The 22,205-nt window shown below is 42.6% G+C and overlaps 1 protein-coding gene across 5 annotated transcripts in view; it reads left to right on the top strand.

Annotated features, from left to right (window-relative positions):
* The first annotated feature begins 1,557 nt into the window (after nucleotides 1-1,557).
* The window catches only part of Dnm3 (dynamin 3), a 474,394-nt gene continuing 453,746 nt past the window's right edge, over nucleotides 1,558-22,205 (top strand). For all 5 annotated transcript variants that reach the window (XM_050158367.1, XM_050158366.1, XM_050158369.1 and 2 more), the window contains exon 1: nucleotides 1,558-1,885. In XM_050158367.1, coding sequence (XP_050014324.1) covers nucleotides 1,725-1,885 — 161 coding nt within the window. In that variant the 5' untranslated portion in view covers nucleotides 1,558-1,724. The remainder of the gene's footprint in view (nucleotides 1,886-22,205) is intronic.

Genomic DNA, 22,205 nt, shown 5'->3' with positions numbered 1-22,205 from the left:
AAGGTCAAGATGTCTGCTAGTCTGTCCTGGTGGGGGCTACTTTTCTCTCTGGAAGGTGGTTGTCTTCTTGCTGTGTCGTCACTTGGCAGATGGGGTTGGGGCTCTGGTGTTTTTATTACACGAACGCTAGCTTTTCCAAACCAGAGTTCCACCATCATGACTTCATTTATCACCAATCATTTCCTTAGGTCAAATACGGCCACACTGGGAGGCTATGACTTGTGATGGTTAGCATTGACTGTCAGCTTGGCACCAGCCTCCATTCATACCTTCCCTGCCACAGACTCCCCTGCCACCAGCTCCTGGAGAACGATGGCCTAGAGAAATGTTTCCTCAGGGTCAGCTCAGAGGTTTCTGCAAGAGTGGTCCAAAGGAGCCAGGCTCCATCCCGGATGTGGCACTGTAGTCCATGTGGTACTGGTTTCACAGGCATGAAAATTGCAAGGTGGAAGCAGTCACGAAGTCTTATGCCACACTTCCAGAGAGCCACTGAGACTAGGTAAACGCGAGGCAGGGTCAGACTCCTTGCTGAAGTTCCAGAGGGGCAATAGTGTGAAGACGAAGCCAGTGACGACCCCAGGATGCTGGAGGCAACAGAGATTTTTATGGAGTCTCTAAACTTTATGTTACTTAAAATCACTGGACAGTCTTCAGGTAGAGTATGTGCAAGACAAGAAAACATTGCACGCTAAATCCTGTCAATATTCAAAATGCACAGGACAGAGAACCGCTGTAAGGAAGTGAAGAAGCATGGCCATTTATCCTTGTATAGCCACCATTAGGCACAGAACCTTTTCGGTGTGCTAAATTTAACAGAACAAGGTTATTGTTATTGCATGGTTATTGACGTACTTCACAGCTAATCTCTTTGTCCTGTCCAGGAGCTAAAAGGACTGCTAGCTAAGGCAAGGGTTCCCAAAGGCCCGAATGGATTGAAGGGGTAGGGAACAGAAAGTTCAAGGAACTCACGTTAACTTACATGAGGCTGAAGAGGACAGGCCGGTAAAGGTGAGTATTTCAATAATGAGGTTAAAAATCCAGGTTCTCCAATGGAGGAAGAACTGACTCCAAAAGGCTAGTTTATCTCTGCCTCCCACAGTACTCTGGGGTTCTGGAAACAAGAGATTTCCTGTTGGGAAATGTATTCTGGTACAGTGCAATAGTGGTGGTGGTGGTGGTGGTGGTGGTGGTGGTGGTGGTGGTGGTGGTGGTGGTGGTGGTGGTGGTGGTGGTGGTGCATGGTGCAGCTGATGACAGTGTTCGGTTGTTAGCTGATGGCTGTGCTTTCTGCTGGGTTTTGTTAGGGTGCTCCTTGAAAAGGAACAGCAATGCCATATGGGAGTGATTTGATCAAGTGCAGTAACTTTGCCCTTTAACCTGGGTGGTGGCATCTAGCCGCAGCTGGGAGGCAGTGCACGCGCGGCTGGCCAGGGCAGGAGGGTTGGAAACTCTAGGGAGGAGCAGACGAGGGGCGTGGTGTGGGCGTAACCATGTGGAACTAGGCCACGCCTCCCTCTCATCTCTCGCCTGCGCAAGCGCGCTGTGGTCCGTTAGCTGTCAGGAGCCTAGCAGCGGGCGGTCGGGATCCGACGTCTGTGCGGGGACTCAGCTGTCTGAGCCCCGCGCAGCAACCACCCCGACAAGCAAGCTCCCCGAGACCCGGGCTGCCTGCCAGGTCATAGAGTTCAGTGGAGACCTGTGGGGCAGTTGGTCGCTCAGGCAAGATGGGGAACCGGGAGATGGAGGAACTGATCCCACTGGTGAACCGTCTGCAGGACGCCTTCTCGGCGCTGGGACAGAGCTGTCTGCTGGAGCTGCCGCAGATTGCCGTGGTGGGCGGCCAGAGCGCCGGCAAGAGCTCGGTGCTCGAGAACTTCGTGGGCAGGTGAGCGCACTGGGAGCGCGGTGGGGGCGCGGCCGTGGGGGCGCCCCTGCGCCAGGCCGTTGGAACGTGGACCGGTGTGGGGAGCCCGAGGGTGGACTAGAGGCTGTGGCGGATTGGGGGCCGAGCAGTAGTGTCACTGTAGCAGGCGGGGTCCTCCCTGCTCTGGGCATCCTTCGTCCCCGCATCCTCCACCCCGTGGTGACCCCCTGTCTGCCTTTCATCCTGCTATACAAAGCCATTTCCTCCCCACCCTTGGTGGGGGAGTCGGGGTCCGCCCCAGGATCCACTTCCCTCGCTGGGGAGCCTCTGGCAGCCTGGATGCGCAGCTCGGTGCTTTCCAGTCCCCTGGTCTCTTCCTCGGTCTCAACGACCTCCTCCTTTTCCTGTCACCCTCCCCGAAGCTCTCAGCTCTGCTGTGGGGATTCACCCCTCCTCCTCTGTTCTTTTCCCCTCGCTCTGGCTCTCCAATCTCTCTACTGTTTGAGACAGTCATCGCCTGCCCCGAGCTGGGGAGGCGGGGTGTATGGACCCAGAAATCTCTGTGGTGAATGCTTATCCGGAGATGCTAGCATGCCTACCGTTCGCCCCGGGAGCAGAAGAATAAACGGTGGTGTGTTTGAGTGTGCACCCATTCACTGCTCAGACATGACTGAAAACCCGAGACCTCTGGGGGTGACCATGGACTTGTCACGTTCAGGTGCCTTGTCATTCCTGCATCATCTCAGAACTGACCAGCATCTTTCTCGCACTCTCTCTGTGCCCCCCTCCCCCCAGCATCCTCTTGCGTTCCTTAAGCTCTTATTTATCTCGCTGGTCTTCAAACTAACACACAGAATCCAAATTGTAGTTGTGGCTTTCTTTATGTCTCCCAATTTAAAAGCAAATAAAAAATTATTGTCCTTTTAACTAGGGAATCAACGTTTCTTTTAGTGAACAATTCAGGGAGGATTAGTTACCCTAATGGCCTTGCATGAGGAGCGCACCATGAAGGCTGAAATCGTCTTCCCTACTGTAAACCAGGTAGAATGTGCCCCAGTGAAGAAGGTGGGCTGGGGCGGGAAGGGGGGCTTTCGGAGATTGCACTTTATTCTTTTATTTGGCTGTCGAGCTACTTGTGATGTAGAGGGTTCCTGCTGTGGTCCTCCACCCCCTTCTTTTATTGCTCGGCTATGTGTAAACTGTAACACTGACGATTCCCACATTTTGGGGTGTGAGCATCCTCAAGTGCGTTTTCTTTTTTTCCTCCGATGATGCGCCACCTCTCAGGAGATACGCTTCATTTTTCTCATTTCAATACAAACTAGAAAGATAAAAAGTGGAATTGCTGGCAAGTGGCTGCTACCTTTGGGTAGTTAGCCTCCTTAGTCACTTCCCCATGTTTTTATAATTCATTTTGCTCAATAAGAATAGCGGTAGTAAAACATTTTGCCTGCGTCACCTCAGACTTCTGTAAAGGCAAGGAGCTATTTAATAATACTATTTTAAAAAACCTTAAAGATTAAAATTGTGTTTCAAATGCAACAGCGATGTTTTTATGCATCTTTCTTATAATTTAAGTATATCGTGGTGAGTGCCTTTGAACGCAATGTAAATTCTGTGCACATGTCTCAGTTCTGCTCTCCAGGTTTGAAAATCTGAACAGTCTTCTTAACGTTATAAAGCAGGTGTGCTGATTTCCCTTTGCTAGCTGCATTCTTTTGTAATGAGAATGAAAGAGCAGATACAGTAGAGGAATATATTTAATTTTGAACATTTTTTCACAAGTGAAAAATAGTAACTATAAAAATCAGAGCACTTACCAGAATGCATCGGTAATTTGCTGTCCTTTATCAAGTTTTACTAGTACTTTCTGTTGGGATGATAAAGAAAATAAGGGACATATACAAGTAAGTACTCCTTAAGTAAGCACATCAAGTCTTTGTTAGCTTCAGGGTGGCATCTGCCTAGCACAGCTTATATATTAAGGAGAAAACTTAATTAGAAGGTCATTTGACTTTAACCAAGATTTCGGTCATTGAATTATTGAAGAATCTAATTTCTAATTATAACTCAACCTTAGGGGGAAAACTCTCTCCATTTTCAGAAGTAAATCAGCCCAGGATTTTTTTTTTTTTAAAAAAAGGTATTCATGTTTCACTTTAACCTCTTAGCTTTTTACTAACCAGGAATTTTATAACCGATATAAAGTTCTTTAAAATGCACTGTTTCTTCTCTACTCATAGCTGTTTTCATTTTAATGCTTGACCAATGGTGTAGTGATAGAGTATAATCAAGCTCCAGGCTCTTCAGTTGTGTAAACTGTTTGCTTCTGAATGAAGCTTGTTCTCTTCAAATACTGTTGCATTTATTGATTGATTTATTGCCCACTTAACAATACACCTTCAGTAGCCAACCATATCTTTCTCCTCCAAATTGTTTGCTTATGTTGATTTTTTCTAGATACCATTGAACACATTTGGATGTGAATGTATTTAGCTTTATCTGTGAAACTGATTTTGGGGTGATAAGTTTGAGTGTATTATGAATAAAATGCATCATGAATGAACTCCTTGTTTGTGATGTTCTTGCTGAAACGACAAATTTGCATATTAATGTGATATAGTGTGAGTAGCTAGATTGTTTTGATTGTTCAAGGAGCGCCTATATGCTGGCAGTGAGAAGCTGCTTAAGGTCTATGGGTCTAATCCACAGAGAGTGAAGCCATGGATTGAAGGAAGATAGGGCTTCACTACCGGGCTCAAATCTATCCATTCGTCTAGTTTGTAAATGGAAGAATCGAATCTATTCAACCGCTTTCTTACTTGTGTATTCATGTGAACTTTCTTGCCTCCCTTCCAGTTGAACTCAGGGCCTTGTGCATGCCGGAAGGTGCTCCACCGCTTAGCTGTAGTTCCAACCCATCTCCCCCTTTTAAACAAAAAGACTTGAATCATTCTGTATCCAAGGCAGGCCTTGAACTTGTGATAGTCCTTTCTCAGCTGCTGGGGAAGCTGGGTTTATAGGCCTGAGCCACCTGCATAAAGAGAAAGGAGGCTTGGTTCTAAACATGCAGGCTTAGAGGGCAGTCATGATGAAAACAATGGCTGGGATTTTCTGAGTGATTGCCACACGCTGGATGCTATCTTGGGTGCTTTAACATGAATAATCTCATTTAATCCTCATAAAACCCCAAAGAGGTAGGTACGCTCATTCATTTCATTTTACCTAATAGTAAATTAAAATGTAATGAGCTTGAGCAAGTCACTCATGGCTAATTTGAGTTAATGTAAAAACTTTAGTTCAACCTGAGGTGTTGGAGCTCTTTAATCTAGTCTTTAAAGCCCGTGTGCCGTACTGCCTGATCCTTCTGGTCAACACTTTCAGCATCTTTCCTATTGGTCTTATAACCCTGGACATATGAACTAGAAACTGCTGTATTGATAAGTCTACTCCTATTCTGTTGTGTACGTCTACCTGCTTAGAAGTATTGATTAAAAGACACAGATTTTTATTTACTATATTAGACGTTCCTAAAGATAACTCTGAAACGTAATTGGTTGTTTCCTTAAGTATGTGTTTAGAGTGCATACAACTTGTTTATTGAGGTGCTAAGTGAAAGCTGAGCTAGCTGCTAATGTGCAAATGTTTTTAATGATACACTTGATAGCAGCATTAGTTGTACAATGCTAATTATATAGGCAGGAGATTCCATGTTCTTTTGTTCCAGTCTGAGTGGTAAACAGACCTCCAATTCTAAGACTTTTGTGGTTAATGGAAACCAGATAAAAGATTTTTAAACATTGACTGTACTTATGGGAGTTTGTTTTAATGTGGAAATTTCTCAATAACATTTATCTGTTTACTTACGAGTTTGAGGAAAACCGTGATGATGTCATTGGGTATGATCAGATAATTAAATCTAAAATTTATGTGGCTCAACCACTAACCTTTTTCTCAATTCTTTTGACAGATTTCATGAACATGTTTAAAATTGAGTAAGAGCCCTCTAATTGTGAACAAGGTTAAAACTTATTAAACCAGAGCACATTTGTATTGAGGGGAAGGATCTTGTTAAAACAGCAAAGCATGTAAGTTAGTGGCTGACAATTAAAATGTGAAACCTATTGAAAGTTATGCTTAGAAAGTTCCAGGGAATTATTCAGTAAAATATAAAAAATGTGAATGGTTCTTTATCTAACACGTAGGTGGAAGCTGAAATTATGAATCCATGTGTGCTGAGTCAGCATTCTATAATGCCTTCTAAGAATATCATTGGTTCACAGTTAGTAGGGCTTATCCACCACACCAACATTTCTTGTTTAAATACTAGTAATGTCTGAAAAAAAAACAGGGCTAAGTGAAGTGGCTTTGATAGAATATCTTTGATTTGGATTTATTTATGATTAATCAATATAAAAATGCTCTTAACATTTTAAGGAACGAAGCGGGGGGACTGAGAAGATGGCTTCCTGGCGATTAAGTGTGCTTGCTGTGCGAGTGTGCGGACCTGAGTTTGGATCCTCAGTACTCACAATAAGTTAGGCATGTCCTTGAGTGACTGTAACCCCAGAAACAGGTGGATTCCCAGGAACTTGATACCCAGCCAGCCTCATCAGAACTGCAGGTTTCAGGTTCAGTGAGAGACACATCTCAAAAAACTAGAGGGAGAGGAAGAGATTAAGATGCCTGCCTCTGGCATGCACCCACACATGTAAATGTGCATAGAACCCTCTCCTCATTATAATTCATACAAAAAATAATGATCAAAAGAATGAAGTTGGGGCAGGCATAGCATCTCATACCTATAATGTACTTGAGATGCTGAGATGCTGTGAGTTTCAGGACAGCCTGGGCTGTAGTGTGAAACTCTGTCTCAACACTTGTCCCACAAACCACCACCTCATCACAACTAAAACTGTGGGGCAGGCAGCCTTCCATAATCTCAGAGGAATGGAAACAGTATCTAGGCATGTTAGAACATAGGGTTTTGGGTTCTCTATCAATGAAATATAATATTTGATGTATACGTTAGTATGCTTTCTATTGCTACAACAACATTATAGAGACTGGATAATTTTATAGAGAACGAGGTTTATTTGGCTCAGGGTTTTAGAGGCTGGAGACTCAAGCAGCACGGTATGGATCTGGTGAGGGCTTCACGGAAGGTGGCTTCATGGTCAAAGTGTGTGTGAAAGAGGTACAGGTCTCGTGGGAAGCTGGGAAGCCTGAGAGAGAAAGTGGGGGAGGGGAATGTTTTTCTCTTATAACAGCCACCTTGAGAAAGTGTACCAACTCCTTCAGAGATAAATGATCTAAATCATCCATCTCTATCAAGGCCTACGTCCTAACAGTTCTCCCACCCCTTACCACTGCCAACAGAAGCCAAGCTTTGGAGGCAAACCCTGCCCAAACCAGCAGCGCGAGGCTGTGAGGCTGTTCTTAGACCTCTCCTTTTCTGTGGCTACTGTTACGCAGTTTAAATGATGAGGTTTTATTCATTGTGCTGGTTTTACTTACTTTTAAGTGGACCAAAGGCAGCCAGGAAAAGGGGATTTTTCCTCTTCAATCAGGGCCAAATTGAGAGAGCTAAAAGCTAATGTACTGTATAGAATAATCTAATATTCTGTATGGACAGAGGTTTTCCATTCCCCCATCTAAGCCCGCATTGCAAGTTCTGATATTATCAACATTGATGTGAAACCCCAAAGGGTTATGATACACACGTGTTTCAGTAATGGAGGGAAGAGCAGGCCAACACTAGTTTAGGCCTTCCTGTGTATACATTTCTGGACTCTGCTATGTAGTCTCCACACCTCTCAGTTCTTATAGTTTTCACATCCAAATGCCAATGGGGATAAAACTCAGAGGCAGAGAAACAAGCTATTCATGTAGATCACAAAACTTGACTTAACCTTGGGCATGACTCTTATTGAAATTACTGAGAAATATAGAGATAACACCAATGAACATTTATTTATTGAATTCTAAATATAGTGGGCATATAAAACACCAAGATGATATATATATATATATATATATATATATATATATGTGGGGTGTGTGTGTGTGTGTACGTGTGCACGTGTGTGCGTAGAGAACTGTCAAACCATTAAGATGTCTCAGTATGGAAAGGTAATTGCTCTGCCATCTTGATGACCTGGGTATCTGTGAAGCCCACAATAAATCTGCTCTCTGACTCCACACATGTGTCATGGCGTACATATCCCCCTATACTAATAACAGATAAAACTAAAATACAAGAAATGACAGGACAGAGTGTGAGATCATAACTTGGAAATGAATATATAAGATCAAGGCTGTTGACTATATTGTCAATTAATTGGGATAAAAGCTTACAGCCTATCACTTTAAAATAAACCAGCTCTCCCAAAGCTGCAACTCTGAAGTTGATCCAGGATTTAAGTGGAAAGTAGACAATATGTGGGTTACCAGTGTTATTTTAGCTCAAGGCAACACGTACTGAAGTATCAATGTCAAGGCAGGGAGGTGGTGATCTGGGTCTCAGTGTCTGACTTGACAACAAGCCATTGAATTTAGACTGACTTTTTAATCACAATGAGATACTGTACATTATAGAGGGCTGAGAGGAGAGGAGCAAAAAGAAAAGGCGTGGAGAGATTAAAAAACTTAGGGTAGAGGGGAGGATCTCAATGATAGAATATTTGCCTAATAATGTGCAAACACGAGCGTGCACACACACACACACACACACACACACACACACACCCCTCCCTCCAAGGCACTAATAGTAAAGAGGAATTCCATTTTCTTATTTCAGAATGAAGCATTTACTTTGAGAGGGAAAAGCAGAAAAAAGGGAAAAGATTTTATATAATGTGTATTGCTTGGCATGGTGGCATATCCCTTTATTCTCAGCACTCTAGAGGCAGAGGTAGGTCAATCTTTGTGAGTTTGAGGCCAGTCTAGTCTCCATATGGAGTCCCAGATTAGCCAGAACTACATAGTGAGACCCTATGTTAATAAGCACATAATAAAATGTATTTTTCAGAAAGCATTTTCACCATTTGAGCATGTTTATTAATAGTGCACTAATGGCATTTTGCACACGTGTGGCTGTGCATAGTTTGTCTTCTCTTCCTTTTCCAGAAGCGAGAACACTGGCGTCACAAAAGATTGATGTATGAAACTTCCCTCTGGTTTAATTTTCACTCGTTTCCGAGAGATTTGTCCAAGGTCAGGAAAAGTTAGCCAGCTGGCTTTGGAACTTGATGTTCAGAACTTGTAGCTTTGCCTTCGTTTTCATTGTCTCCTCTCCCTCCTCCCATTGTTTCTGAGTGCCTCCCTCTCACCCCCACCCTGCCTCCTCCGTTCCCCATTCCTCTGCAGTATTGGATCTGGCCTTCTCCTTGACACTCCTCAGGATCATTCCTCGTGTCGCGCCAGCACTGACAACACATTGTTTTTTTCCACACAGGAGGGCAAATGAAGACGGGGAGCAGTGTTCTTCTCAGATTTAGACAAGATACTTTTCTGAGGTGGTTTACCCCTGAATACAGTATGAGATTTAGAAGACCAAATCGCACACTTGTTATTAATGTCTAGGTTGGCATCAGCTAGAAAGCTAAGCCTGTCACAGTCACCCTCAGGGCTCTTTTTAAACCAAGGCATGCTTCTGAAAAACTGTAAATATATGATAGAACCAAATAGGTCGCTACTTAAAGAAATGGATGGATTTCTAGGTAAAAGATGTATTTGGGTAGCAAATACACATCCTTCAGCTCGCCTGGTTCACATTCTTGCTTTTATTGTGTTTGCAGTCTTTGAGTGAATTGAGAGGCATTAAGGCCTGATATCATTATATAAGTCATCTCAATAGTTAGTTTTTAACAAGCATCAATATTGTTTTAAATCCTTAATTGTGCAGAGAGATCTCTACTTCCAGGTGCTGAAAGGGTAGGGTACATCAGTGATTCTTTGTGACAGTATCTCATGTCTCCACTTCAAGGAAACGATGGAGCTAGGAGTTGCATATATAGGCATACAGAAATAGGGTTTCTGAGGCAGCCTTTGGTCTATTGTTTCAGTGGCTTGGAATAAAAAAGACAGATGCACTTAAATAAGTAATTTTATGGGTGAGTCTCAGCTAGGGTTTCCATTGCTGCAATGAAACACCATCACCAAAGCAACTTGGGGAGGAAAAAGTTTTTATTTGGCTTACACTTCCATGGCACTGTTCATCATAGAAGGAAGTCAGGCCAGGAATTCAAAGAGAGCAGTAAATGGAGGCAGGAACTGATACAGGGGCCGTGGAGCAGTGCAGCTTACTGTCTTGTTCCTCGCCCAGCCTGTTTCTTATAGAACCCAGGACCACCTGCCCAGGATGGCAACACACACAATGGTTCCAGCCCCCCCCCCATCACTTGTTTAAAAAAATATTCACAGGCCTGCCTATAACTCAATCTGTTGGAGATATTTTCTTAATAAAAGGTCTCTCCTTTCAGATGACTTTAGCCTGCATTTAAGTTGACATAAAACTGTCCAGCACAGTGACCAATCTTGCTCATGGTTTGTGTATTTTTAGAGGCCCCTGGAAAGCAGCTTTTGGGAAGGAGCCATTGCATTTTGGTGATAGGGCCTGTGTTTGGCTGGCTGAGTCTGAGTCCCATCTCTGAATCTCACTAGTATATTAGGGGAGTTAACCTCCCTGGGCTTTAGTTTACATATCTGAGTTAATTTTTGGTGTGTGTGTGTGAGTGTGTATGTATAAATTCTGAGATGATATCTTGTTTCTGACCCAAAAGATACATTCAATAAATTATGGCACTGTGCCTAAATCTTTTATTTAGACTAGATGTTTTTTGGACATTGGAAATGTAAGTCAAGCATGGCTGTTCTCTCCTATAATTTCATTGCTTGGTTGCTTAGGAAATTGAGGCAGGGGGTTTTGCCATGAGTTTCATGTGCCCGGGGAAGACGGAGAGTGTGAGATCCTGTTTCAAAACAAACAAAACTAAATAAAAAGCAAAACCAAAATCAAGCTAACAGAAAACAAAACGAAAGCCAACCCACCCAAAATAAAAGAAAATGTAGGAATGATCTGTTTTGTGTGTGTGTGTGTGTGTGTGTGAATGTAACAAAATTAAAGTTGTATCAAAATACATTTTCGACCTTGCCAGCTTAGGGCATCTTTGGGGCTTCCTGAGAGAAACAGTCGCTCACATTCAGCACTAGCACAATACGACTGTGTTCTTTCAATAGATACATAGACATACACTGAATTAAATTACTTCTCCCAGCAGTTTCAAAGCACTTTTTTGTTTATTAATTCATTAATCTTTACAAGTTCCCCGAGATGGTAGTAAAGCATATTTTGTTAATTTAATTTATAAATGAAAACTATTCAGTTGACACACAAGGAGTCCCAAGGTGACTCCTGGAGACAATGAATGTAATAGAATTAGTACCAGGAGTAAGAGAATGGACTTCGCAGCCATTCTAGAGAATAGATTGATTTTGTTACTTTAAAAACAATTTATGTTGTGTGCATGTGTGTGTGTGTGTGCACGCATGCTGGTGGTCACAGCACAAAGGTCAGAGGACAACATGTACAGTTGGTTCTCTCCTTCCACAAAGTAGTTCCTAGAGATGGAACTCAGGTCAGATGGCAGCAGACTCTCTTGCCTGCTGAACCACCTTGTTGGCTGGATAGGTCTTAAGGAAGGCATTTGATTCTGTTATATGAAGAACACCATTTTTATTTGAAATGTTAAAACACACACACACACAGAGTGACAAGTGCCCAAACCCACTGAGCCATCTTTCTATCTCTGCCAGAAGTCTAACTGTGATGAGAATTAGGGGCATTTCTAATTCAAGTTTGTGGATTTGGTATATACCGGTGGGAGGTCTGTCCCTTGTCAACATTGAAGAAGTATCTCAGCTGAACTATGGTAGCACAATGGTGCCTTCCACTGCTGGCTTGTCTTCCTCAGCTTCCTCTGGCGTCAGGTGCCTACCTTGGGTGACTCTGCAGGGTTCTTACTATGTGGCTGGTTCCCTGTCTATTTTCCCAATATGTATGCCTGTTATTATTATTTTATATAATGTGATGATGACATACAGCAGGTGCTAAATGAGTGCTTTAGCTACATGATCCTGGAGAAGTCATGGCTACAGGAGCTTTTGGAAGCTGGTCACATTGTAGCCACAGCCCAGTTAGCCTTCTTTTCATGCAGTCCAGTACACAAAGCTCAGGGAGTGGCGTCTTCTAGGATGGATCTTCACGCCTCAGTTAGAGCCACCAAGATGATCCCTCATAGGCGTACCTGAAGGCCTGTCTCCTAGGTAACTCTAGACCCTATTGACAATAACCTTTAATCACAAAGGTTGCAACCTATTAGTGGGCCATAGTGTCAAAGTAGTTGTTTGTGATAGCCTTGACTAAGTAAGGCACCCAGCTATATCTAAGGTGACAATGACAGTTATTTGTCATCTAGGCAGCATTAGGCTTTACTCTGGTTCTTCTTAAGGCTGTTGAATGTGTCTGCACCATTTTAAATCCAATACTCTTTTAATCCTTTATTGATTCTGCATTTAAATTGTTGAACTTATCTTTTTGTGATAGTAGGCACAATTCCCATTATATCATACTATCCTATGAGAATGAGTTAAAATGAAGATCATTTTTAGTATGATTTTTAAAAAAATTACTGTCATTTAATTGAAAAAGTTAAGTGCGGATGCAATAAAATCCAGTCATATGCAATAAAAGTTGCCGTTTGTTCATTGCGGCTTCTTAAGATTGGTCATCTGTCTTCACGTCTACCATATTACTTCTGGGCTTATGTTTTCTTCGGGTGTTGTTCACATGTGCACGTGTGTGCACATGCGGGGAGACGGAAGATCAATATCCGGTGTCTTCCTTAATTGTTTTCCTAGAGCTCCCTGATTTGACTGGCTAGCCAATGAGCTTCAGGGATCTTCCGGCTTCTACCTCCCCAGCGCTATGCTTACAGACATCCAAACTCAGCGCCACATGCTCTTCTGGCAAACAGTTTCCTGGCTGAGCCACTTTCCCGGCCCCGAGTTTATACTCTCATTATGTGAAATTTAATTTTGATGGCAGAGAGAGTTTAATAAACTTGCTTGTAGTTCGCTGACAGGAGCAATTGAGTTCTGTTTGAACACAGCTTAGCAGATGGGTTGCGTTGTCGGCTGAGAGTCCACTCTGTCAGAGCTGTGGGAGGCGCTCTGGAAGCAGTCAGGTCTACAGAAATTCGGTACCCAGTAGAATCTGATATGCGCAATACTGGCATCATGGGGGAAAGCAAATGTAGCGGGTGATCTTTATTGTTGCGACTTGACAGGGTTTAGAACCGCCTAAGAGACAAACTTCTAGGTTTGTTTGAGAGATTGCTTTCAGAGACGCTTAACTGAGGAGGGACCGAAGGCACTCCTCTATGGACTAGGGTCCTAGACTGAAGGAAAAAGAGGAGGTGGGGCGGGGCGCGTGAGCATTCGTCTCTCTTCTTTCTTGCTGTAGACACAGCGTGCCCAGCTGCCTCGCGCTCTTGCTCCACCTTCCTTGCCAAGACGGCCTGTACTCCCAAACCATGAGCCCAAATCAATCTTTCTTTCCTCATAGTTTTTGCCAAGTATCTTGTCATAGAATAAAGACTGTAACCAATTTACCAACCTCTCAATTCTTAGGAGGGTTTATCAGAAAACAGTCACTGGTGGGATGTCTTAGTTTGATGCTGAATATCTCTAGAAAACAGAATTGGAACAAATGGTTTGAAATTACAAAAAGATTTCAACTTCACATAAGGGTGACTGCTCACTCTAGCAGCTAAAGATGTCTAGGCAGTGTTGTACCCATAGGGGACAGGGGACTGCAGAGTCACTGGCTGCTAGGTGTGTGGCAACTGGGAGGAGGACTGGGCCAAAAGCACTTTGAAGATTCTTTGAAGTAGTTTGTGACTGAGTTTAATGGGTTTTAGAGAGGGCTCAGCTTTTAAAAAAATGTATTTTTTTTAGGCTTTATCTAGGTAGATAACAGATACATGAAACTGCTAAGACTCCCTGGGTCTATCCTTTTTGGTATTCTAAGAGAAAAAGTAGCTCTTAGTGTATGGGAGAGAAATGTAATTGCTTATGGTACAGTTCACTGAAGGAAGCAGATGTAAGTAAGGCTGTCATAGAGGCGAACTGTATTATTGGAAAAAAGAACTGATGTTAAAATATTTTCTTAAATTTTCACGTTTACCTCTGTGTGTGTGTGTGCGTGTGCACATGTGTGTATGTATAGATAGGTTAGAGAAAAGATTGCTTGAGTTGGTTCTCCCCCCCCCCCCCACAATCTGAGTCCCAGGGATGGAACTTAGGTCCTCAGGCTCAGTGGCGAGTCTGTTTGCCTGCAGAGCCATCTCACTCCCTGAGACCTGCATTCTCAATCATTCCACTTCTTAACCTTCACGTCCTTTAGAGATGTCTGATGTAGAAACCCAAGAAAGTATATCTATCATTTCCTCTGTTTTCAAAGTCTTCTTCCTAAATCTCATGCATGATTTCTCCATTCAAAACGCCCTCTGGGTCTATGGGTGTGGCTACTCAGTTAGGAGAATGATTGTCTGACACGTGTGAAACCCTGGGTTCAATCCCTCAGCATAAAAATGGCACACACCTGCCATCCCTGCACTGGGGAGGTGGAGACGGGGAGGACCAACAGTTCAAGGTCATCCTCTGCTACAAAGTGAGTTTGAGGCCAGCCTGGGCTACATTGAAATCCTTGTAAAAAAAACATATCAAAACTCTCTTGGATGTACCTCTCCTTCATCCTCATCTCAACAGTTCTGGTGACGGCTCTCCCCATCTCACACTTGGGTGACTGGCAGCATCCTGCTTCCTCTGGCCGCATTCAGCTATTCCACCACACTGTTCTGGCCTCAGGTAGAAACTTCCAAAGCACAGCTTTGATGTTTCCTCTTCGCAAGATCTCAAAGCTAATGCCTTCCCCTGCACCGTTAACATCTCTTCTTGAGTTTTCTTCGACGCCTCTGCTTTTGCCTGCCACTCTTCCCAATTGGTATTTATCTCTCTTCTTGTCTGTGTGTGCTCACACCAGCCATTTCTGACCACAGAGGTGCAAGCATGACTTTAGGAGAAGGTGCTGTTCCAGAACCAGAAGGAATTCGGATAGTCAAGCCGAATGTGCTATCTACCTTATGAAATACATTGTTTTGGGGATGGAAAGGCAGTCTTAAAATGTATATATTTCCTTCATGGAGTGGGAGACTGGCACAGATTGTGTTTTAAGATCTGAAGAGAAGAACATGTAGTTTGTGAAGCCAGACTGCCGGGGGGTTACGTGGCAACTCTTTGTAGCTCCATGGTCTTGGGAAGTCATTTAATTTTGCCTGTTTTAGCTTCCTCATCTGTATGGTGGGTCTGTATAGTGAGTTAGCACTAGCACTAGACACATAGAGGGATAAAGTAGGTAAGACATGTAAAGCCCTTAAGGTAGTTTCTGTCACATTGTGTTAATGTTAGTCACTCTAACAATATGCCTGAGCAAGTAGAATTAAAGGAGGAGAAATTCTTTTCTGATCCAAGGTGTCAACGGCTCAGTCCGTAGTCAGCTAGCTCCGTTGCGGTAGACCTTTGGTGAGGCGGAGCAAGGATTCAGTCCATAGTCAGCTAGCTCCGTTACTGTCGATCTTTGGCGAGGCAGAGCAAACATGGCAGTGAGAGCATGTGACAAACGAGGCTGCTGACCTCATTGCAGTTAGGAAAAGGGAAATGGGGGGCACTGGGGACAAGCGATACCCTTCAAAGGCATCTTCCCCGCAGAAGTAGATTTCTTGGGTCTGCTCCCGCCTTCTGTAGTTTCCATCACCTTCCGATAGTCTACCTGTGACCCAATCATTTCCTTCAAGTCCCCACCTCTGAATACTACACCAAGGCCTAAACCTTTTGGTGGCTACTTCATTTCTAAACTATAAAGTGCACAGCATTTAGGATTATTATTGATGAGGATGAGGGCGCAGAAGGACTTTGGCATCGTTACGCCTTCAGTGGTGTAGATAATAAACAAGACCCCATTTCTATGTAGAATCCAAGAAAGATTTCATGAAAAGGGCTGAGACTTAAGATGCCCATTAAAGAGTATGAATCTGGCTGGGTGGTGGTGGCACACACCTTTAATCCCTGCATTTGGGAGGCAGGCAGAGGCAGACAGATCTCTGTGAGTTCAAGGCCAGCCTGGTCTACAGAGCGAGTCTCAGGACAGTTAGTGCTGTTATACAGAGAAACCCTGTCTCAAAAAACAAACAAACAAAAATAGTACGAAGAGTATAAATCTGATAAGCCAAGATGGAGTCAAAGGCGCTAGGTAAAAATGTTTTTCTGGAACAAAGAATTTTCCATCTGGCTTAGATGGGGAATGATGGGAGATATCTGGCAGAATGAATTGGGTCCTATGTTGGGCTGCTAAGAAGAGAAACCGGTTCTTAACCCAGTGATGACAACTTTGAGATGAAGATGACCACACACTGACTGCAGTGTACCTGGATGGGGGAGACATCAGGGACACTGAGGAGAATGACTGACATAGTGGTGATGGAGACGTGACTTTTGGTGTTTTTTTTTTTAAAATGGAAACAGAAAAGGGGTCATTTGAGAGAGAGAGTCTGTGATGACCCAAGTTAAATGGAGACAAATCGGAGAGAGGAATCCTAAATATTTTTCAGCTTTGACTGGGTCCCTGGAAGAATGTAGTGTAATTTACACAGAGCAGGACATCTGCAGAAGGAAGGAACACATCTTCCTGCCACTTCCAACTAATCGAGTCTTTCACTGTAGCTGGGCCTGGTGGCAAAGGCCAATGATTCTAGCAATTTGGGAGACAGTGAAAGGGGGATTACAAGGCCAAGGCGAGGCTGGGTTACAGAGAAAGTCAAGGCTTTCCCTGTCTCAAAATTTAAAGAAAGAAAGACCATGGCTGTGTATATAGCTCAGTGACAGGGTGCTTGCCTAGCATGCATGAAGTTGATCCCAGTACACAAAACACATATGTATATTACTCTTATTACATGTTCAGGATTGTCCATGAAGCACCCCATCTAACCATCTGGCTATACTGATTATGATCTCCAACATTCTTAAAACTTACAGCTCCACCCCCTCCCCCCATTGCTTAGTAGTTGTAATGTTTCCATCTGTTGGCTTAACATCAGTTCTGTATCACCGAGGTGAACTTAGAGCTGTTTATTAGCATCCTGCACGGTATCTTGTATCTTTGACAATATTAGTTCTGATGCTGTTATAAACTAGACGTTTGAACCCCCTAAAGCTCAGATGCTGAAGTCAGAATTCCCAGTGTGACTATGTTGGAGACTGGTCTGTAAGAAAGTAATTAAGAGGTCATACGCATGGGGTCATGTCCTAAAAGGATCAGTCACCTTAAAACAGTGGTTCTCGATCTTTCTAATGCTGTAGTCCTTAAATACAATTCCTCAAGTTGTAGTCACCCCCAACTATAATATTATTCTGTTGCTACTTCATAACTGTAATTTTGCTACTGTTGCGAATCGTAATGTAAGTTCCTGATATACTGACTGTCTTAGGTGACCCCCGTGAAAGGGTTGTCAGCCCCCCACCCCCCACCCCCAGGAGGGTCATGATCACACATTGAGAACTGTTGCTTTAATAGAAGAGGCCCCAGAAACTTCTTTCACTTTAGTGGGCACAAGAAGGCAAGTCCCGTGAGCACCAGAAGGAAGCAGCCATCTACAAGCCGGGAAGAGTGATTTCAGCTCTGTCCTTAGATCTCTGGCCTCCTTGATAGTAGAAATAAATTAGTGTTGTTTAAGCCACTGTGCCTGTGGCATTCTGTTACGGAAGCCTGGGCAGACTAATGCAGCTGCTTAATTTCTATTGAGTTTTCCCTAGTTAAATTGGTGATATGGCTTAGATGGATTGGTACTGAGAATGAGAAGCCTGGCTTTAAGGAAGAACTTTTGTTTTTTCATCTAGGAAAGAAAATTGCTTCATTAGCTCTTGCTTTTGTCAAACTAAAGCGCTTGTCTATGTTCTGTCGTCCCCTCGTCTCTCAGCCTTGTTTCCCCCTCTTCTTTTCTGAGTGATACAGACATGTCCACAAGTCCACCATTTTAGCTTCCGCCTGCTTCAGTTGGCTTAGCTTTACCTTCCATCACATAGATTTGAATGGTAGGGGAAAACGTTACTTAAAAGGTGGTCCATCCCAGGCCCCTCTCCCCCCAAACCACTATATGAATACAGGTGTAAGATTTACCCAAGGAACTGATCAATGAAAGGTTCCCGAGAACCCCTCGTGGAAGCTTGTACACTGGCTCTGGAACCAAGCCCGTGAGCAAGCTGGGCTTCCCCAAAGCTCTTTTTGGAAGGGTTTCTGATAAACAGCCCGGTATGGGAGGGAGCTGCTAGCCGCCATTTCCACAACTCCATTATTTCTGCAGCCATGCAGATGTGATGCAGTGTGTCCTTCTCTCTGTTATCACGGCGAAACAGCCCTTGTTGAGGACGCTGATAATCCACACTTAACTTGATTTCCAAATGTATCTGCGCTTAATTATGAGTTCCTACAGTCACTGGATTAAAGCGATCATCATTGACCTCCTGCTCCATAGCAATAGACTCATAACGCCTTCTCTATTTATAACTCTTCAATCTAGCCTCACACAGCCATAATGGGATTGAAATGTGCCATAATTTAGGTCTGGAGTCTCCTGTAAAGGCCCATGTATTGAAGTCTTGGTGGTCAGCCTGGGCACCATTGGGAAGTAGAAAATTTAGGAGGTGAGGTCTCAGAAAACTGAGTTAGTGGTGGCAAACCGCAAATGGGGATATGCATTAGTTACTTTTCTACCGCTGTGATAAAGTATGAGCATGAGAGAAAGGAATGTGGAGACATGCCAGGAAAGCTACCTCCAGGTGACACTTTAGCTGGAGGACAGGGACTCAGCCATGAGAATTTGATGAGTAAGGACTGTTCCCCCAGAAGGAACACTATGTGGCAAGTTTCTGTGGTGTTTCAGAACTGAGTATTTGTGAAACTTAAGTCACTGTCACCACAGCCAGAAAGGAGCGAGAAACATGACAGGGAAAGGTGGCAGAAGGAAGTTAGGTAGGCTTTATTGGTGCCCAAAATAGGTTTAGAGTTTATCCAGAGCACAGTGATAAGCACAGAAGGGAGGATTTTAATCAGGGCAATGACATAATCTGATTTACAGTTTAGAAAGAATATACTAGGTAGGTGCTGTTGAAGAGAGTAGCAGCTGTAGACCCCAAGGTGCCACTGTAGTTAATATGCCTGAGAAACTGGAATTACAAGTGTATGTAATTTTAATTACTTTGAGCCTACAGTTAAAAGCAGTGAATCTAGTTATTGTAAAACATGAGAGTGATTTGGCACATGAAGCTACTTTTCCAACTGATGCGGGCTGTCCTTCTGTACATGTGTTGTTTTTATTGACCAATGAATAAAGCTGTGTTGGCCTATGGCAGGGCAGAATATAATCAGGCTGGAAGAGATATATAGAGAAAGTAGGTAGAGTCAAGGGGATGCCATGTAGCTGCCTAAGGAGATAGATGCCGGATTGTTACCAGTAAGCCACAGCTTTTTGTCAATACACAGATTAATAGAAATGGGTTAATTTAAGATGTATGAATTAGTTAATAAGAATCCTGAGCTAATAGGCCAAGCAGTGTTGTAATTAATATAGTTTCTGTGTGATTATTTGGGGCTGGGTGGCCGGGAAATGAATGAGCAGTCTCTATTTACAAATTGACACCCACTGTCTGGCATGGATCCATATAAGACCTAAAAAAGCTTAAGAAAACAAAAAACAAGGCTTCTAGGTCCACAAAAATGGGAGCCAAGTGCAGCTTCTTGGTAGCTACATTTTTTTTTTTCAGATAGACACTGTTTGCTGGTGGTGAGCAGAGGTGCAGTTCCTTTAAGAGAAGGCTTCCTGACTCAGCATTAGCAGCAAAAACTACAGGGCTTCTTTAAGAGAAGACTTCCTGGTTCATGCTGGCTCTGGCTCTTTCAGGAGGTCCTGCATTTAAATGGGGTTTTTGAGCAGTGTGCTACTAGTTGCTTGATGGCAACATGGACCTGTTGTATCTCTGGAGTTGGGGTGGTGAGCATGCTTCCACCATGTTGGATGGGGAGGGGGGCAACAGGCAGAACTGTGGAGTTGGTCCTAGCCATGCCCAGTTAGCATTTAAACAACAACAACAACAACAAAAATCCAATGCTCCTCATCAGAAAATGATTACAAATATGCAATAAAGACAGATTCAGACAAAAACAAACATCTGAATGGGTCATAGTGTGTTTGAAAAATGTATGTAGTCTTAGGAGAGAAAGGAAAAAGAGTATAGACAAGAATGCAGATAGTCATAGATTAAAAGAATAATGATAATAAAATATTAAAAAGTAACAGAGTAAAAAAGCCATGTAAAGATGGAAAATACACAAAGAGTCTGGATTATGTATATTATTGTGTTTTCTTTGAATTTTTTGACTGTGAATGAGCTAACTACAGAAAGATATTTCATTTTACAGGCTGCTAAGCTAAACCAGCATATATATTTTAAAGGTATCTTTACATCAACATTTGAGTTTAAGGATATATTACTTTGGAAAAAAGGTTCTGCTTTTGTTTCCACAGAAGATGAGAACCTGTGGATTTCTTCCAGGCTAATGTCATCTGATGGACCAAGACCCCCCCAAAAGGTTTCCCTGAACCCTAAAAATACTTCATCCAACAAACAACAAGAAACAGTTTGGAAAAAGCTATGCCCAAATTCCTAAAATGATTGTTTATAAATGTTTGTTCTCATTTAAAGAGAGAGATGATATAAAGATGAATACTTTGTATTGGTATGGAGCTTGGTCTATCGATACAAAATTAAGGTCAATTTGTTGTACTGGGTATATGTATTTCTACTTTTGTATATGGTATTGTGTTTGTGCAGCTTATTTAAAGATGTAATGTGTAATTAAGAACTATAGATTAATAGTCATCTATAATAGCCAAACTGTAGTCATGTTAGTTAGGTTTTCTAGATATGTAGAGATATATTTAAGTTAGATAATCTTCAACACTTCAAAGACCTACAGAATATGGCATATAAAAGGTTTCAAGAACTTAGACTTTTCTTGACAATGAGACATGGTAGCACCAATTTCTTCAAGAGGATGATGGACATCGAAGAGTCTTCCTTTGGAGTTTGCTAGCCATTTGGGAAAGAAACTATTCTTGCCTGGACTGCTTGACAGTATACTATATGAATTGGACATGCAGGATCCACAGAAAAATGACTGATGAACTTGCCTAAAGAAGGTGAGTCAGTCCTTCAGGGTTCCTGCTTTATGTATTCCTGTGCAATACATTCTGTAGTGCACAGAAGAAAGTGACTGAAAAACTGCCAATATAGGTAGGACAGCCTTTCAAATTTCCTGCTTCATAGAAAAGTCTGCCAGATACTATGGGCCTGTAGGCTGAAGATAGGGCCCCAGCATTATAGGAGTACTTTGGGTGATTGTCTAGGCAGCAAAATATCTCTGTTAATTCTAGAGTTTTGGAAGTTTCTTACAATGCACTTTTTGTTCACTTAAGTAATAGTATATCCTTCTGGGGTCTTTGATGGAATTGAAGAATAGATATAATTATAGTTTCCCTTAGTTATGCTAGAAGATAAATTAGATATAAAACTTTAGACTCACAAAGATAGGATAGATAATAGAGTATTTTCCTTAATTTGCTAAATGTAAATGGACTAAATATTGTAACCATAATTCTTGCTTGATAACATTTTGTTATATGTAATTTTATTATGTTAACGTTAAAAACCTTCCTTTTTATTTGGACAGAAAAGGGGAGATGATGTGGGATGTCTTTCTGTATAGGTGTTGCTTTTATTGGCTAATGAGTAAAGGGCTGAATATAACCAGGCTGGAAGAGATAAAGAGAGAGTAGGCAGAGCCAAAGAGATGCTATGTAGCTACTGAAGGAGATAGGTGCCAATTGTTACCAGTAAGTCACAGCCTTGTGCCGTTACACAGATTAATAGAAATGAGTTAATTTAAGATGTATGAATTAGTTAATAAGAATCCTGAGCTAATGGAAATAGAAAACACCATCCTGAGTGAGGTAAGCCAGACCCAAAAAGAGGAACATGGGATGTTCTCACTCATATTTGGTTTCTAGCCATAAATAAAGGACATTGAACCTATAATTCGGGTTCTTAGAGAAGCTAAATAAGAAGGAGAACCCAAAGAAAATCATATAGGCATCCTCCTGAATATTAA

Source organism: Alexandromys fortis, unplaced genomic scaffold, assembly GCF_014885135.2.
Source record: "Alexandromys fortis isolate MF-2015 unplaced genomic scaffold, M_Fortis_MF-2015_v1.1 scaffold_97, whole genome shotgun sequence".
Lineage (NCBI taxonomy): Eukaryota > Metazoa > Chordata > Mammalia > Rodentia > Cricetidae > Alexandromys > Alexandromys fortis.
Note: the sequence above shows the minus strand (reverse complement) of the source record. Positions and strands in the feature narration are given on the sequence as shown.